Here is a 20,157-nt window from a genome sequence, read left to right as displayed (position 1 = left end):
TTTTAATAACGAGCCGTGGGGGAATTATAAAGTACCCAGATCAGTTGAAGAAAGACCGGGCCCAGTCCCATCCTAGATAGTACCTGCCGCATGAAGGGCTACTCGACTGAATCGAAGGCCTTCTCCATGTCGAGGAAGACCGCTGCCGCTTTAGAGTCCTGTTTAGTATGTTGAATGGTTCCAAATACAGTGCGAAGATTGTAGGTAAGGTTCCTGTCTGGAATGAACCCCGCCTGCTCAGGGGCCACCAATACCGGCATCAGGGGGACTAAACGGTTAGCAAGTATCTTAGCAAATAATTTGGTGTCAACATTAAGCAGGGAGAGTGGCAGTAAGACCCAGAAAACTTTCTTTTTAGTTACATTCTTAGTAAAGGCATTCACATTGGGATACTCCTATAGGGCGTCTACTAATAAGTTTTGGCCCATTGCTTTTACGTCTCTTGTACTTGGTAAATATCTGATATGGTTAAATAAGTTATGGTGCCTCTCATCGTCAAGCACAGGCTCAAATTAAGCCCTGAGGGTAGAATTACTGGTAATATCTGATCTGCTCTGATTACTGGAAAGCGCGCATGCCCATGGATGCTCGCTAACCATTAGGGCTTGTTATTGATAATTGAGCTATTGGGCCACAAGCACTCATAAAATAACCGATAGGTTCAGATTACAAATAATTCATAACAAAATGGCTCACTTTCATTGGCAGTGGTGAGAACCAAAAGACAAAGGTTACAGAAGCTACTAATACAAAGTGACTCTAGTATCTTTTCTTTTCTTTTTAATGCATGTTCTGCAAATAATACTTCCCCCCTATGCTTCCGTTGCATGTGTGGCCTATGCTGTTTTTAGGGCTCGGACTCCTCCCCACTGTAAGTGGGGGAGGAGTTTCGAGATCCTAATGTTATAAGAAAAAAAAGAAGAAGTATCCTTAGGGCCTTGGTGAGAGGAATTCCAGACATTCCTTAGCGTTTTCTGTCATCTGGCCAGTGATTCGTCTTCCTTGTGTTTTCGTTTTAATAGGCTTGAAGTGATAGGGTAAATGTAGTTTTGTTCCGCCATTTTGGGCATATTTCGTGCGTGCTTGCGCAAAGAAGTACATAAATTATAATTAGGAGCTGTCAGGGTGCCTCCGTTAGTGAATCCAGATGGCCGGGCGCGTTCACAATTCTGCAGCGCTCAGCGCGCAGCTTCCTTATTTGTTAGGCACGGTGAGATTAAGTGATTTGTCCAGAATCACGGATGTTGAGCGTCGTTGCCGAAACACGAACCCCGTTCTTGTTTTGAATGGGACGAGCAATTAGAGGGTGGAATATTATTGTGATCTTAACGAGGCTCGTTAGAGCTAAGGAGCTGCAGGGGGGTGCCGTGTGTACGGGGGTAGATAAATGGGCACCACTGGAATATACACGCCGGGATAAAAGCCCCCTGGCTGAGGCAGTTTACACATGACTTGCACGTACTTTCACTTCATTCTGCCCATCTGAGCATGAATAGTGTCGGGGAAGAAAGGAGAGATGAGATCATTTGGAAGCTGCCTCCCGGAGCCGGCGACCCCGGTGTCTGCGTGCGCGCGGCGGACCCCGGGGTGGCAGAGGGCACCGCTCTGCCCCTGCTGGGAGCTCGCAGGCGCCCCTGCACTCAGCGCAGGACACCCCTCCCCGCTGTTTGGTTTAACCCGTTGGTGTCCCGCGCCGCCCATGCCCTTTTTGGCCACCAGTGGGGCTGACAGTGTTGATCTTAGCGTGATGTCTCTTTCCAGCTCTGTCAGCTGGCAGTGCCATGTGTCTGTGCGCGCTACGCCGACGCCTCTCCCAGCGCTCAGCCCTCACTCCAGCTCAGCTCAGAGTTACACTTTTAGTTTGTTTTAGCCGCTGCTGCTGGAGTTGTTTTCGTTGCATACGTGCAGCCAGCTCCAGCGTCTCGGCGTTTAAGGACCGGCGGCTTAGAATCGGGCTGAGACGACTCTAGCGGAGGCAGAGACTTCATAGCACGCAAATAGTTACATGTGGATGAAGTGTGGCTAGCAGACACGTGCACACCTTCTTTATAAACACCCCAGATCTTTCCATCACACACAGTACACATACCGCACACATTCAGAATCAGGGACGCATGCACCCCTCCCCCCCACACACACACACACATACACAGGGAGACCCACACATGCGCACACAAACAGAAACATACAAAAACACAGCCACACACTGGCCCACACAGGTGTCCACAAATACGCAAACATCGACACTGTAACAACTCAGGCAAACACATCCACCCCCACGCACACAGATGCCCACACATGCCGAAACTCACAGACGCAGAAATGTAGGCACACACAAACACGCTGACAGACACACAAGCCCTTAACACAAGGGGGCCGATAAACATAAACAGTGTGTGACTATGCAGGGTGACATTGGGAGTGTGCGGGTGAGCAGTGTGTGAATGTTACGGGGCAGTGTGTGAGTGTGCAGAAAACACCACACACACATACACCACACACACATAACGCACACACAAACCACACACCTCAGTCTCTCAACACCACACACTTGTCACCACTCAACACAACACACTCACCACCACACTCACTCCCCAGGCTCACCCCCACAGACTCACCACCACACACTCACCAGCACACAGAAAACAACACACACAACAACACACCCCCAGCCGTCAATTAATGCTTTCACCATGCACAAACACCAACAACCATCATCCATCTGTGCACGCTTTTACCAAGCACACACCCACCAGCCGTCAGTGCACCCTTCCACCAGGCACACACACCTCCAGCCGGCAGTGCACTTTTCCACCAAGCAATCGCAGTATGGTACACTTTACTTTTAAACATATTCATATAAAGCACAGCATGCCACCATTGGTAAAATTACAATTCAACAAACATACTTCCACTACACACCACATGCAGACACTCCATAACACATGGCAAAAAGACATTGGCATTTACAATGCCATTAGCTCAAACTCAAATAAATCCGAGCCCGATTGCATTTCTAATGCTTGTTTGTTTGTGTTGCAGGAAGAAGGGGAGTTTATTGTTGAAGGACTCCTGAACATCTCCTGGGGCTTGCGTCGGCCCATCCGTCTACAGATGCAGGACGATAATGAGCGGATCAGGCCGCCCCCTTCCTCTTCCTCCTGGCACTCTGGCTGCAATCTCGAAGCACAAGGGTCAGTACTGTGTGATCCCCTGGGCTGTGAACAAGTGAGTGAGATGGTGGTTTAGAGCACCACATACAAATCAATTGTGCCTTTTCAGGCAACAATGTAGTCGATTGTCAGTTTTTTAGGCATATGTGCTTATTCTCTTTGGTAAAGGAAAGATATGACTCCTCACTGAGAAAATAGAAAACATTTATTATAATAAAAAACAGTGAAATTTTTCTATGAAAAGTACACCTGAACTTTTTGGCTATCTTACAAAACATATTCACCGCTGATATTCGCTTCTTATGGTGAGCACTGCAACCACAGCTCCCTCCAATGCAGCACTCTTCATGACTCCTCACATGATGTCACAAATGATATAATGTCTCCATGTTCCCAAAACAGACTGTAGAGGGGCATCAGGGGCTAGGCTTTGCATCTGTCAAAATCATGCGCCCAATCCACATATCCAAAACCTTGCTTTGCACGACTGTTGGCCATTGTTATTTTTTGTCTGATTTTTCACACCTATTTGTTCATTTCTGTCATGTATTTATTTTCTGTTTATTTTCTGTTTGAAAACAGTTCACAAATCATCTAAAAAAAAACCTTGTGACAATTTTAATAAGGTTTACTTAAAATGAAGAACCTGTCTTTGGTTCAGATTTAGGAATTAAAGGACATTTGTCACTTTTCTGGGATGTCCCCATATCCCGGAGCGGTTTAGATGTTTTCCCTTAATGTGGTACTTGAACTTCCGGCATCCTGTATTGACTGCTACAGCATTTTGTTCAATCAGCCGCATTACAGTGGTTCTCGAATAGTTCAAGGTACAAATGAATGCTACTTAAAACTGCTTCCTCGGTCACTAAGATATGTTTTTGAATTTAAGAACTATTCTCCCACCGAACAGTTCTCACTGTTCTCAAAGGCATTTGTCAATATATGCAAAATATTTAAAGGTGGTAGTCTAACCAACATCTTTTTTTGACGCACATATCTGAAAAATGCTGAATGGTTTTACACCGGTCCAAGAAAAGGGCCTAGTCCGTCTAAAGTGAAGCAATACTCGATACTGACATTGAGCTTGCTTTCAAGTGCTCCCAAATTTGGCAGAATAATATGGAACTTGTGGCAGAAGAAATAGCATTTTTAGGGCTCACCTGCACAGCGTGTGCACTGTGCTGCGAGACGTATTGTTTTACAATTCATTGGGTTTACAACCCTCCCATTGCATGCCATTAGTTGTTTTTGCTGTCACTCATTTGCAACCTTTTCTTTGCTTAGCTCCTGTAGGCTTCCCATCCTTTCATGTGGTAGCTCCTCACTGGAGCATGGACCAAGTACATGTGTTCTTCCTCATATTTTTAAAAAATACTATTTTTTTTAGAAGCGTTTCGATATTATTCCAGGATGTGCAAGGTGGTTTATTACTTAACACAGGCATATGGCTTTTTATTTATATTGGTTCCATCTTATCTTCTGTCTGTATTGATGCTTCAGTTACTTACACCAACAGCTATACTTCTCTACGCCACTGTACTCCACCACTTCATGCCACTCTACTTCTCTCCACTTTACGACACTCTATGACACTCCACTCCACTATATATCACTCTACTTCATCCTACTCTGCAACTCTACTCACTCTGCGTAGCTCTATGCCACTCCACACAGTGTCACTCTTCTCTACTCTTATGCCTCTCCACGCCACTTTCTGCTACTCCACACTACTCCATGCCACTCTACTCCGCCCGACTCTGTGCCACTGTTATGTTAGTAGGACTTGTATAGCGCGATAATCACCCATGAGGGTATCCATGCACTTAGCAGGTGGGCAAGCAGCTGTCTCCTGGTAAGTTAGTTGAAGAGCCTGATTTTCATATTCTTGCAAAACTCTAGTAGTGAAATGGAAGCTCTAATGTGGTGGGGGAGGACTTTCCATGCATTGGGGTGGACATAAGAGAAGGCACGGTCTGCAGCTGTGGCTTTGCGGATCCCAGGTACGTTTGAGAGTGAGGGTTTGGCTGAGATGAGGTGCCTGGTAGATGTGTAGAAGTGTATCTGGCTGTTCAGATATGCAGGGCCGGTGTTGTTTAGTGCTTTGTGTGTGAGCGTGATCAGTTTGAATTGGATGCGTTTGTGAGTTGAGAGTCAGAGCAGTTCTCTGAGGTGTCGGCTGATATGGGTTTAGCGGGGTAAGTTCAGTATGAGTCTTGCTGCGGCGCTTTTTATGGTCTGAAACCAGTTCAGTAGCTTCCCAATGATTCCTGCTTAGAGTGTGTTGCCATAATTTAGTCTGCTGGTGATCAAGGCCTGAGCCATTTGAAGATCTTTCGTAGCATCTTAAGGATCTGGAAGCTGGTGGAGGTCACTGCGTTTACTTGGGCTGTCATGTCCAGCTTGTCATCCAGGATGATTCCTACATTTCTTGCGATGGTGGGGTTGGGTGATGGTCTAAGGTTAGTAGGCCACCAAGTGGAGTCCCAAGTTGATGCTTTCTTTCCTAAGATCACAACTTCAGTTCTGTTTGTGTTTAGTTTGAGGCAGGTGGTTTTCATCCGTAGGGTTACAGTGCTCCTGCATGTGGCAAAGTTGTTTTTTCCTGGTGGGGGGGCCTTGTCAGACAGGGAAGAGTATCAGCTGAGTATTGTCCATGTAGGAGAGTATGTTGATGCTGTATAATCCGATGCATCCTCTAGTGAAGTCATGTAAATGTTGAATAGCATTGGGCTGAGGGATCATCCTTGGGGTGTTCCACCGATGAGGTTCTTGGCCTTTGATGTGTAGGGTGGCAGGTTAATTCTTTGTGTCCTTTTTGTGAGAAAGGAACAGATCCAATTGAGGACAGGTCCTTGTATGCCTCTCTTGTGTAGTCTTTCTATCAGGGCAGGGTGGGAGACTGTGTTGGAGGCAGCAGAGTGTCAACTAGTAGAAGGGCTGCTGTGTCTCCATGCCTAAGATCATCCTGATGTCATCGGTTGCTGCGATGAGGGCAGTCTTGTTGCTGTAGTTTGGCTCAAAGCCTGATTAGATAGTGTCTAGGAGCTGGTGTTTGTTGAGGTGGGGAGAGAGTTTCATGTTTATGGCTTATTCCATTATTTTGAGCGGTAGGGTAGAAGGGAGATTGGGTGGTAGTTTGCTAGAAGCACAGGTTCTGCCAAGGGTTTTTGTTTAGCTTTATAAGGAACACTGGTCCCTCTAGGAAGGGTTTTTGAACAATTGCACACAGAACCACAGTAAGCTCTGTGAGGATATTCTCCTCAGTGGAAATGCAATGCATTTATTAAGTATTAAACAATTGAAGGAAAAAAGCCAAAAAATATATACAGATTTACGTGGATAAAAGGTTAGAAGTCAGCAGATTTCCTGACCTCAGGCATTTAAGTACATGTGACTTTGTAAAGGAATACAATTTTAAACAGTCACAATTAAACAAGCATCTTATGCTCCACAGAAAATCAAGTGAGTCAGTTCTGAGTTAAGATGCAAGAGTCGGCGACATTTCGATCCCCACTAGAATAGGGGGATCATTATCAGGATACAAGGTTTTATTCCTGAGTGATAGCCTGTACATTGAAGGAAGGATTTTCTGTGGAGCATAAGATGCTTGTTTAATTGTGACTGTTTAACATTGTATTCCTTTACAAAGTCACCATGTACTTAAATGCCCGAGGTCTGGAAATCTGCTGACTTCCAACCATTTACCCAAGTAATTCTGTATATATTTTTGCTTTTTTCCTTCAATTGTTTCATACTTAATAAATGGATTGCATCTCCACTGAGGAGAATGTCATCACAGAGCTTACTGTGGTACTGGGTACCGTTGTTCATACACCCTTCCTGGAGAGACCAATGTTCCTTATGATGCTATGCACACCGTAGGTCACTTCTGACCTACAGGGTTCCCTTGGCTCTTTACCACTAAGGGTTTTTGTTTAGCAGTGCGTTGACCATTGTGTGTTTCCAGGCATCTGGGAATGTCTCAAAAGTGTTGAAAGTGTTCAGGATGTGGGTGAGGACTTCGCTGATGGGACCGTCTCCCATGTTGTAGCTGTGGTGTGGGTAAGGGTCTGTAGGTGATCGCAGTGAATGATTCTCATGATGCTGGCTGTTTCTTCCATGATGAGTGTATTCTAGGTCGTCAGGATTTTGCTGTAGTTGTTTGAGGGTAGACTGGAGGTGATGGTGCAGGGGTTTTTGGTTGAAGGTTGAAGTTGTTATATATATTGTATTGATTTTGTTGCTGAAAAAGTCAGAGAAGTTCTCCTGCAAGGGGCCAATGTAGTTAGTGCTAGTGGCCAGTGAGGTGAAGGTTTTGATGGTTGCAAAGATTTCTATGATGTCTATGTACTTCTCTAGGGTATTTGTCTTTGATTTGTTGGTGGCAGTGTCTTGGAACTCTCTTGTATGTCTTTTAGTTATTTTCTAGGTAGTGTGTTCATTTTCTTTTCAGTTGCTTGCAGTACTGTTTTGTTGCACGGAGCTCTTCAATGCACCAGCTGGCCCGTTTCTGTATTTTCTCTGTATGTTGTGTTTGCGGAGTGCGTGGGAGACAGCACATTTTATTATCCATTCGTCCAGGTTTTTGATGTCTTTGTTTTGGTTGTTGGTGGAGGTTGTTTGGTTCAGGCTCCACTCTACTGTTCGCCACTCTACTCTATGCCACTCCACACAGTGCCACTCTTCTGCACTCTGCATCACTCCATTCTATGCCACTCCACTGGATGCCCCTCTACTCCACACCACTCTATGCCACTTCATACTATTCCACTCTCTTCTATGCCACTCCGCTCCAGTCTACAGCACTTCACTCTATGCCATTCCACTCCATTTCACTCTACGCCACTCTACTCTGCTCCATTCCACTCTACTTTATGCCACACCACTCGGATACTCTACTACACCCCACTCTATTCTGCGCCACTCTACTCTACGCTACTTCACACAATGCCACTCTTTGGCACACCACGCCACTTCACGCCACTCTATGCTATGCTACTCTACTCTATGCCATTCAACTCCACACCACTCTACTCCATGCCACTCTACTCCAATGTATTTGACTCCATTCCATTCCACTTGAATCCACACCACTCGAATCCACACCACTCTACTCCACTGCACACAATGCCATGCCACACAGTGCCACTCTACTCTACGTCACTTTTCTCTAAGCCACTATACTCTAAGCTACTCTTCAGCACACAATACAACTCAGCTCTACTTTTCCATCGCAATCTATGCTACTCCACACCATTCTACTGTACTCCAGCCTGCTCAATGCCACTCTACTGTATGCAACTCCACTCCACTTAACTCTACCCCACTGGACCCTAAGCCACTCTACTCCATGGCACTCTGTTACTTCACAACATTTTACTGTACTCCACTCTACGCCACTCTACTTCATGCCACTCTGTGCTTCAGCACTACGCACCATTCTATTTCACACCATGCCACTCTACATCACGCCACACCACTCTACTTGACTCCACTCCACACAATGCCACTCTATGCCACTCTACCCTAAGCTACTCCACTCTATGCCACTAAGCTACTGTACTCCATTGCACTCTATTCCACACCATTCTACTGTACTCCACCCCACTTTATGCCAATGTACTCTACACCACTCCACTCTATACCAGTCTACTTTACACCACTTTACTCTATGCCACTCTACACTACTACTCTCCAGTCTATACCACTCCACTCTACCCTAGGCCACTTAACTCTATGCTAATCAGCACAAATCTACCCTACTTCACTCAATGGCGCTCCATGCTACTGTCCTATGCGCCACTCTCCTTTGCCTCCACTCTATTCCACTAACTTTTAACCATGCTGAACAGCAGCCACCCTGCTGTACAACCTGGCTAAAAGACTGGCAAAGTCAGTAGCTCTCACACAGGTGAGACCTATTGGCTTTGACAATACTTGTTTGTTAAGCTGGAAAACTGGAATAAAGACGCACATCTCCTGATTTGAAAGTTGTCAACTTGACCACTTGATACATCTCTTGTACACAGCTCATTTGACATTCTGTAGAATGGGATGCTTTTGTGCTAGTGATGCATGGAATACTTCGAGACTGTCCCCTTGGTCTCATGAAATGTTAAGATACAATCAATACCTTTTTTTCCTCCAAAAAATGAAAAAGTAAATACTTTTTTTCTCTCCTGTAGATCCCAAACCATTCCAAACCCAATTCCAGATATTCAGATTACCGACACAGACAGCAACACAGACGAACCTCACGGGACAGGTGAGAAACCAGCATATACGTTGACCAGGTGGAGGTTAGGAAACCCTTTACTGAAATAACTCTGAGTTACAGAGTTCATATCCATGTCTTCAGAAATCTGCCACTCCCAATAAGGCAATGGCCCACATTACCCACATTTATTTGATCCAGTCTTTACAGTGACATTATTTAAGGGATTTTTTTCCCAGTTATTCTGAGAGGAAAAAGTAAGCTGCATTTGTGTATCTCCATAAATGGAATCTAGGTTAAAATCTGGAATCATTTAGTTTGAAGTAGAAGCAAAAAGTCCAGGCGAAGTTGTTGAAATTAACCATTGCAAAATATATTTTTGAAAGCGAAAAATGCTTGATGTGGGGAAACAGTATATCTTAAGATCTCATTAATGCTCTGTTCCTGTACTCATATTCCGTACATTGCCGCCGGGGTGTCTTTAACTGGAAAGTATTGTTGTTTTTCAGTACTCCAAATGTGTGCTTCTTCTGAATGATGCGTGTGAATCTGATCTCTGTACTCACAAATATGCCTTTGTAAAGCCTGGTGCTGTAGAATTAGTGCACAATCAAAATGACTTGTGCAAATAAACAAAGAAGACTTGACTCAAGATCGATTAATTGGTAGGGCATTTTTGCTGACTAAACAATATACTGGACATATAGGGCTTTACATATTTGTCTATTCGATCCCAATTCATGATATTTATATTTCATAATGCATAGACGTGGGTTGTATGTTTTTACCCTATGACCACTACTTCCCCACATTTGCTTTATTCTGCTGTTACTTTTCCAGCATATTCATAACCTTGAACTAACTTTTACTTCAGCCCGTTTTCTTTGTCCAATTTTCTCTTGGTCTTGTCTTCCTAAATCTAAGGTGCATTATACTGCTGTTACCTTAATCCTTTTTTCAGTTTAATGTAATTGCATTGGATTTCATTAATATCAAACCTTAGCCCAACCAGACATTTAACGAAATGTTCTTTATTAATTGAAAAAATAATTTACTTTATATTAACATTAATTCTAACTCCAGTAGTAAATTAGATCAGTTATATTATTTATAATTATAATAGCTCTAATGTTATTTAATTTCATTTCTAAAATAACGTTATTGTAATCCTAATGCTAACCCTAACCATATCACTCCATTTAAATAACTTCGTTCAATTAAATAGACATATATTGTATCAAATCAATTTGTACTCAAAATTAGATTGAATTCAAATATCTAAAAACATCATTTTAGCCCTAAAACTAACTTTAGTGATGCATTTATTATTTTAAGACTAACATTTAGTGTAAACATCATTGGTTTATTTTCTAAAGATAAGTAAAATAAAAATTAATGGTTTTTCAGCAGTAACCCTACCTTTGCTTAATTTTAATTACATTCGTTTTCATTTAACTACATTGATACTGATGTTGCTCTTGATCTAACAATACATTTATAGTGCATTAACACAAATCATTTACCATTAAATTTGTCTTTTTTTATTTTGAGTTATATTTATCACACAATTTATTTTTCTAATAGTTTGGAACAAAGTGATGGTGTAACTCAGTGAAAACAGACTAAAGGTGCTGTCAGTGTAATTGAGTAACTGCAACAAATGATGGACGGAATGCTGAATGATTGAAATATTCTACCCCAGTCAAGAGATCTGGGTTAAATCCATCGTTCTTTTGCCCACAACGCCAACCCAGTTTGGACCCAGCCATATGCAAATCAGTCTTGACCCAGTGCCTTATGGGAACAGTCCAGACCGTACTGCCAAGCCAGGTTCTACCTGGACCGTAAACAAGCATCCTGGGACCGGTTTCAGGGTCTATACCCTTTATCACCCAGGCTAGTTTGAATCCAGTGGCGCAGTGAGCAAGGGACCCACGTCTGGGCATACCCATCCCACCTATGGTGAAAAGTGTAACTGCAACAAATGATGGACGGAATGCTGAATGATACAAACATTCCCCCCTCACCTGGCTTGGCAGTTCGGGCTGGACTGTTCCCACAAGGAACAGTGTCAAGACAGATTTGCATATGGCTGGGTCCAAACTGGGGTGGTGTGGTGAGTAAAAGAATGATGGATTAAACTCAGATCCTTGTGACTGGAGGTGCAATAACAGGCCTGAGACATGTTTGAAAGGGCTACTTAAGTGGGTGGCACAATTAGTGCTGCAGGCCCACTAACAGCATTTAATTTACAGGCCCTGGGTATACATAGTACTACTTTACTAGGGATTTATGAGTAAATTAAACATGCTAATTCGGTGTAAGCCAAAGCGACCATGTTTTAAGGAGCACGCACAAGCACTTTAGCTCTGGTTAGGAGTGGTAAGGTGCGCAGAGTCCTAAAGCCAGTAAAGCAGGAGGGTTGAAGGCAAAAAGTTAGGGGGAAAACCACACCAAGGATGCCACAACTGACAGTGCACATATGTAAATCCTATAAAGGTGCAAATTCGGGTTTCTTGAACTCAGAACTTTAATTTGGACTTACAAATCCGGCAATTTGTGTATATGAGTTACATTTACACATGTAAATGCCTTAGACAAACAGACCTTTTAAAGCTTTCTGTATAGATACAATCACCAACTTTCATTGAGAAAGCAACCATATGATTTAAATAGTAAAGATTAATTGTGTTTTTAGGAGCATGATGTTTTTGATGAATACAAGATTCATAAAAGGGAATATCTTTGACAATGTGGGCAATAATAATTGTTGATCACATGGAAAAACTGGTGATGCATTTATAGGATAACAATAAGAACTACATTAAATGGTGGTTATTGGTTGAAAATGACCAAGGTGACCAACTGAGACTATTGAATTTCTATGCGAATTATTGACCCCACCACAAGATTTTTCTTACTATGTTGAAACATTTTGTAATTTGGAGAAAATATAGTTTTCTTAAAGAGCTAGGATTCAAAGTAAAATCATTGTAGGGTGTCCAATTTGAATTACATGTAAACTGGGTGGGCTGTCTATAAACAATGTAGCATGTTTGTGCTAATGCTGATCAAAGGGCTTTCTGTTTTATCTGTCAGATGTAGAAGAGACGGAGCAGGAGGATTTGCCCCAGCTGATGAGGACACGAAGTGATGTGGGGGTGAGGCGGAGGGGTACTCGACGCACACCCAGTGAGCAACGCCGCATCCGAAGGCATCGCTTCTCCATCAACGGCCACTTCTACAATCACAAGGTATGAGGGGGTTGGTAGAGACCACCATGTCTGCAGTATCATGTGTACTTGGCCTAAGTAACTTTTCTGTAAAATAATTCTCTATTTGCAGACCCAAAATGTATCACCACTGAAAATATCCCACACATTGTATATACATTCCTAAGATATTAAGGTATATAGTTTCTGTACCCCACCACTTCATTCAGTAATAATTTTGTTGGCTGTCTTCTAAGTTGCGTGAAATCAGGACCTCTAGGGTAGGTTCCTCAGTTTTGTAAGTTTCCTTTTAATTTTATCTGGTTCTGTACTTGCTGTGTTTGCTTTCAAACGTTCAGTGTTTCTTTTTTTAATTATATTTATTGTGCTGATTTTTTACTTGATGTTTCATGAACTATAATTGTGTTCAGTGCATTGTTATCCTACTTTGTAAGTTTAACCCTTTACATTAAAACAATGTGTTTTGTTCTCAGGGGCCTTTTTCTACCACAGCATATGGGTGCCAATGCAAGAAGCACATGGCACTCTTTTGCCGTTTGAAAATAGAATCTGGTTAAACAAAATTGAATTCCATTAAGTTCAAACGTAGAGATAGTGCAGTTAAGATTACCCTTGCATTGCATGAACAAGTTTGGCAGCAAAAGCTGCTTAAACTGCTCTGATATTGACGTGCAGCGGCCTAGCAATTTGGACTAAGGGGCCGATTATTATGCCATTAGGAAAGCACTCCCACCGAATTGGGTTAGGAATGCTTTCCGAACGATTCGTATTTGGGCAGTCCTACTGACCGATTATGATGTGTCCGGATTCTTACGGACTCAGTTCGGTTGGATTCCTGTTCACTTCAATGGGAGCCGGTGTTCAGAACGCAAATACAGGCTCCCATTGGAAAAAGGGGTGGCTGGGGAAACCCTTGCACCCTGTGGCGGGCACCCCATGGTGCCTGCCACATTGTGCATGGTTGGGAAGAGGGGTCCCTTGGGTAACCCCACAGGCCACATTCGGTCGCCTTCAGGTGAAAGGGGGCCCGCAACGGGCCCCCAAAGACTGATTCCGAAAGCCATTTTGTCTCGGTTAAACCGATTCGGAATGTCTGTCCGAATGGGTCATCGTACAGTCTCCATTGGGCTGTGTAATACGGCACCGAACGGCTTGGGTTGCCTGAATCCCGCTCGAAAGCGATTTGGACAACCCGGGTGGATATCTTGCATTATACTCAGTCGTCCCGTAGGGTGACTGATTCGGTCGGACACAAGGGTTCCGAATCGGATTCGACAATACCAAATCCCATCCTAAATGTCCCCTTTGGAATATGGGGGAAGTCATATTTGCATAGCTCGCCCTTCTCTAATACCACTGTGAACTAAAAAGCAATGGAATGCACATAGCGCAATTACCAGTGGTTAAGATGTATCCAAGCATTTTCATTGATCACTTTTTGTCAGATATAGATGGTCAGCCAGTCTGCCTATATCCCTGTCTCCCTTGTAAAAAGGGCCTAAGTAACTTTTATGCTGACAAGTTTGCTGTATTCTGTGTGAGTATAAAGCAGTGGGAAAGTGGAGGGATTTAACGGGAGGTGGTGGGGAATGCGGCAAGGTGGGCCGGAAGAGTCTTTAATTCTAGTTGTTATCCCCACACCAAAACCTGGTAGTTTCGAGATTTGACCTCAGAATGAGGAATAACAATGCTGATTCTGGAATACTGGGGCATCCTCTGGTTGTTTTTGCTTGTTTCCTCTGTATTTTTTTCATCTCCTTTATTTTTAATTGGTTGAGAGTTCGTCAGTGCTTTCCTGCCGTTTTTGCTTTCCGCCCCTGGCTGCCGCTCAGCGTTCCGGAGAACCCCACCCACCTTTCAGGACTACTTATGGAGGCTGCTGCACGGCTCCATTAGCAGCCCTTGATCTCTGGTCTTACACCATTCCCCCTGCGGCCTCCACCCTAGCTCCGTGGTACTGCTGCATGGCCGGCAACCCCGAAGCCAACAGATCGAGCCTGTTGACCCCTGGGCAGGTGACCCAATTGACTTCCTCCTGCGTTGTTGTAGCCTCTGTATTTTGTGTTATTGTTAGCCCTGTGTAATTTTTGCCAAGCCTCAGTTTAATTTTGCTTGTTTTGCTTCTTCCTCTGTATTTGTCTGCCTCTCCTGCTCCTCTGTTTTAATTGGTTTAGCCCTGTGTGATTTTTGCCAAGCCTCAGTATAATGTTGCTTTTTTGCTTGTTTCCTCTTGTGTTTTTATGCCTCCCCTGCTCCTTCAATTAATTGATTGAGAGTGGAAGGCCTGTCTGCGCCTGTCTGTGCCTGGACTGCGCCTAGCATCAGGACCCCTGGCCCCGCACTTCCATTGTGACACCGCCACAGACCTTCGCGCCCTCAACCCTGGACACAAAAACAACTGCTGCCTCACTTCACTCCACTCCAAAAAGTGATCCTTCTGCAGCCACGGCTGCCGGTTCACCTCAACACCACAGTCGAACACCACAACTGCAACCAGTGCGACGCAACCACCAGAAGCCAAGACCACCCCTGGAAAACTTGCCTGCCTCCTGCTCAATACCAGATCACTCAGTAAGCATGCCACTGAAATCTGGATCACCATCTCTACCCTCAACCCAGACGTGACCTTCATCACAGAAACCTGACTCACCCCAGAAGCAACTCCGGACATCCACACGGCAACTTCCATTGGCTACAAAATGAAGTGCTGCAAACGTCCCATCAAAACCGGTGGAGGCATCATTATACACAAGGAATCAATCACCTGCACCATCTCCAACAACAAAACCATTCCTATTATGGATATCATGGAACATATGGATTTCCAGCTCAGCACCAATGACACTACCATCACAGGCACCCTCACATACAGACCACCAGGACCATGACTCGGCCTCAGCAACTCCATCATGGAATTAATTACCTCACTTGATATTGAATCCGACTCTGTGTATTCCTAGGAGACCTCAGCTTCCACCTTTATGATGGAACTGACATCTGCCCCACCGACCTCCTGAAAAAAACTGGACAACATCATAATCAAGCAGCTAGTCGGAGACCCCGCATACAACACACTGAACCCTATCTTCACATTCACCAACAAAATTAGATACAGCCACACTTCTGAACTCACCTTGTTGGACCACTCCACCGTACACTTCACTGCCGCTGGGCCCACCCCATCCCCCCCAGAAGGACACAGAGGCCCCTTCCGCAACTGGCCCAAGGTGCCCTCAGCACCACACAGCCCATAGACTCCACCAACCTGGACCTGGCAGTCCATAATTTCAACAATTGTATCACCAACGCCGCAGACCAAGTCACCCCCACCAAAGCAGCCAAAACACACCTAACCCCCAAACAAGCCATCTGGTACACTTTGAAACTACGCATGTCAAAACACAGATGCAAAAAACTTGAGACAATGGCACACAAGCAAGAACCATGCTGACAAAATCAGTTTCAAAACAGCGCTTAAAGAATACCACCGACAGATCAATGCTGCGAAGGAGGCCATCAACTGTAGAATCAACACCAGCTCCAATCATGCCAAAAAACTCTTCACCATCATCAGAGAGTTCTCCCGCCTGTCATCCACGAAAAGCATCACAGGAACTCTGCGACGTCCTCACTGACCATTTTTTCTTTTTTACTGAGTTTTATATAGCACAAACTTGACCCGGTATCGGGTATCAGAGCGCTTTACAGCTTTACATAGCACCAGTTGCGTTACATGATGACACATTCATTTTTGTTAGGCACGGGTAGATTAAGTGATTTGCCCAGAATCACAGGATGTCAGCGTCATTGCTGAGACTCAAACCCGGTTCCCTAGATTTGAGGTTGACCGCCCAAGCCATTAGACCAGCTCCTCTCCCCATTTCCACAAGATATCAACCATCTATAAAAACTTCGATCACCAACCCCCTCAGCCATCAGCCAACCCCCACTACCGACCACCAACTTACCGCATAGAAACAACCCAGCGCATCAGACACATTCAAGCTAATAAACACAATCCACTCTGGAGCACCCAGCGACCCTTTTCATCACCAGCTCTTCAACCTCCGCAGAGACCAGATTAGTACCAGCTCACCACCATCCTCAACGTCTCGTTAACCACGCCCACCTTCCCAATAGTGAAGCAATTGTAGTTAAATAGTTAAGATAAAATGTACATATTGCGATGTATAAATAAACAGAACCATAAACATCTAAACAAATAACGTATATGAAAACAATGCAGTGACCTATATACATGTTAAGCATAGAATATTATAACCATAAGTAATTTGTACATTTGTTAAGCAGACCTAAAGAATATTTTTATATTTATAAACATAATTATTATACATATTTATACAATGAAATAGACATCTAGATACATATAACCAAATTAAAGGCTTATATACACAGGGATATGCCATACATTTGTGTTTGAGTATGGTGGTTCTGAAGATAAGATAGTTATCCATGGATCTTATATTTGGGGGTAGTGAGTTCCATAGGTTGGCTGCTGATGCAAAGAAGGATGTGCCACCTATGTATTTTTCCTGTACGGTGGGATTTCGAGGAGATGCCAATCTGGAGAGGAGGTTTTTTGTTGAATGTATTTGGTAAGGATGGCAGGGGCCGTTGCTTGTTATGGGGTATTTTAATTGTGTAATTAATTATGCTATAGACTCTACTAGCCAACCACATGCTTTAAGAATGAAGAAGGTGAGAGCTTCAATCTTAGAACTAGCTCGAATTCACTCTTTACAGGATGCATGGTGGGTCTTGCATGTAAATAAGCCTGGGTATATGTATTATTCTGCAACCCATGGTGAATATTCAAGAATTGATATGGCCTGGGTTTCAGATGCTATTTTATCGACTGCTAAAATAGAGATTTGCCCCAGGATTACATCCAATCACAGCCCTTTAGTTTTTTTTCTATCTAAAACTGTCATCAAAAGTCCTCAACTATTCACATTTCCTAAGAATCTGACTAACGATGCGGAATTTGTGAGCTTCATTAGGGAAAAAATTGTAAATTACTTTATAGATAATAGTGGCTCTGCCTCGATTTTTGTGGTCTGGGATGCTATGAAAGCGTACATTAGGGGAGCCACTCAGCAGTATATATATCAGAAGAATGGAGAACAAGAGAGACAAACTAGGGATGCTCATCAAAAGCTGGCTACTTTGGAACTTCAACATGCTGAAGCTATTAGATTTAAGCATACCAATCAAGACTTCCTATATATTTTACTATTAGAACAAAAAGCGATGATAACCAGGGATTTAAAGGAAAAAGTAGCATCATGCTACACTAAACATAAGACATTACAATACGAATATGGTGACAGAATTGGTAAAGTTCTTGCATATCAACTTATGGATAAACAGCTTAAAACTAGAATTAAGGCTATAAAGGGCGAAGGAGGGGTACTTTACAGATGTCCTCAAGAGATAGCCAATCAATTTTCCCATTTTTTATCAACAATTTTATTCATCGGAGGCTCAGCAGGACTTAACTAGGATGTGTAACTTCTTAGAAAGGTGTAAATTGCCGACTTTAACAGAGGAAGATTCGTCTTTATTGGAACAAAGTGTTACATTAGGGGAAGTATTGGAGGCAATTGGGGCATTACCATCAGGGAAGGCGGCAGGGAAGGATGCCCTCCCTGCAGAGCTATATAAGTGCTGTAAAAATATTCTTGCCCCGGTATTGCTTGAGGTGATTTCATAAATTGGAAATACAGGAGGAGTACCTGACTCCTGGAATACGGCTAATATAGTTTTTTTTTTTTAAAGAAACGGAAACCTCCATAGGAAAGTGCTTCTTACCGCCCAATATCATTAATTAACTTTGACGCAAAAGTATTTGCTAAGATATTGGCTGCCCGGTTAGCTTCAATGATGCTTGCCTTAGTTTCTCCGCAGCAACATGGGTTTATCTATGGAAGAGACACCACTACTCATGTAAATACAGCAATCGCCGCTTTCGATGTTGCTGGGAGGTTGAAGAAGAGACTGGGCATGGTATTATTGGATGCTGAAAAGGCATTTGACCGGGTGGCCTGGGATTATCTCTGGACAGTTCTCATATTATTTGGCATTAAAGAAAACTTCTGAAAATTGATAATGACAATTTATCAGAACCCGATGGCTAAGCTATTGTACTTAAACATCCATACTCCTGCTTTTTTTATTCAACGACGGACTAGGCAGGGATGTCCCTTTCATTTGCCCTTTACATTGAGCCATTCATTCGCGCACTTTTGGATAATAATTTGATTTGTCCCTTTGAAATAGAGCAGCGTTATTTAAAATTGACTGCATATGCCGACGACATAGGCATTTTTTCTGAAAATCCAAAAGAAGCTATAGAAGTGATTGACCGAGAGGCTAAATTAATTTGGAACTTTCTCTGGCTATAAATTGAATAGGAATAAAACTCAAATTGTACTTAATTTTCAACCGGAAGATGGGATAGTGTGTGCGAGTGCCACATATTTCGGGGTACAAATTTCTTCCAAAATAGAGCTTATACTTGCTTTGAATTATGATGTCTTATTAGCTAAAGTTATTTAGCAGTTAAAAACATGGCATAAACACCCACTTAGTATTTTAGGAAGATGCAATGTCATCCAAATCAAGATACTTCCGAAGTTTTTATGCCTCTTTCGGTCAATACCGCTGCGCATCTCAAATGTGTTTTTTAAGAAGTTAGATGGAGTCCTTCGCAGTTTTATATGGGGATATAAAAAAGCTAGGCCGGCAATAGCAGCAATGAAACTCCCATATAATCAAGGCGGCCTAGACGTCCCTGATTTCAAACTTTATCTTTTAACTACTTTTGTTGGACGTTTAAGGAGCCTTCTTATTCCGGAGCTAACTCATTTTTGGCAGAGGCTGGCCTTGGGGGTAGACAGCTAGATGTTTCTTTATCGAATCAATGACCCCAACTATTTTAAACGGGTGCATTTCAAGACAATTTGTGACTGTGTATATATATGGAAAGGCGTTCAGTCCGGACTCTCCCTTCCTTCACTGTATGTGAGATTTCCACTTTGGAGAAACCCAATGCTGCCTGGTGTCTTTCAGGATAATACTGCTCTGCGATGGGCTAGATATGGGATATACTCACTGGGACAACTTTATGGTTGCAGTGGTATTAGGTCTTTTGAGAATCTCCGGGTAACTTACGATATTCCCCAAAGCATGTTTTTTAAATACTTGCAGATTCAAGATCACTTGCTTAGAACTTTGGAGCTCCACAAGGTAGTTGACTCTGATATGTGGGATTTCATTTATACTATAAAACAATCTGGTACTATTAGTAAGGCATACAGAATATTTTGTCAGCAACGAACAGAAGGAGGTGCTAAATTAGCACTTAGATGGAGTGAGACATTGGGCGAAAATATTACAACTGATAATATGCTGGCAGCTTTTGATTCTGTTACCCGAGCAGTGCATTTGGTTAGCCTACGGCTGCAACAATTTCGTACACTTTGTTTACTATATTTTGCACCTGAAAGGATTGCTC

The 20,157-nt window shown here is 43.2% G+C and overlaps 1 protein-coding gene across 2 annotated transcripts in view; it reads left to right on the top strand.

The window, feature by feature from the left end:
- The window catches only part of RASSF2 (Ras association domain family member 2), a 272,671-nt gene that overhangs the window by 225,294 nt on the left and 27,220 nt on the right, over positions 1 to 20,157 (top strand). For both annotated transcript variants that reach the window (XM_078666637.1, XM_078666638.1), the window contains 3 exons: positions 3,043 to 3,194; positions 9,359 to 9,438; positions 12,487 to 12,641. In XM_078666637.1, coding sequence (XP_078522763.1) covers positions 3,043 to 3,194; positions 9,359 to 9,438; positions 12,487 to 12,641 — 387 coding nt within the window. The remainder of the gene's footprint in view (positions 1 to 3,042; positions 3,195 to 9,358; positions 9,439 to 12,486; positions 12,642 to 20,157) is intronic.

Source organism: Lissotriton helveticus, chromosome 11, assembly GCF_964261635.1.
Source record: "Lissotriton helveticus chromosome 11, aLisHel1.1, whole genome shotgun sequence".
Lineage (NCBI taxonomy): Eukaryota > Metazoa > Chordata > Amphibia > Caudata > Salamandridae > Lissotriton > Lissotriton helveticus.
Note: the sequence above shows the minus strand (reverse complement) of the source record. Positions and strands in the feature narration are given on the sequence as shown.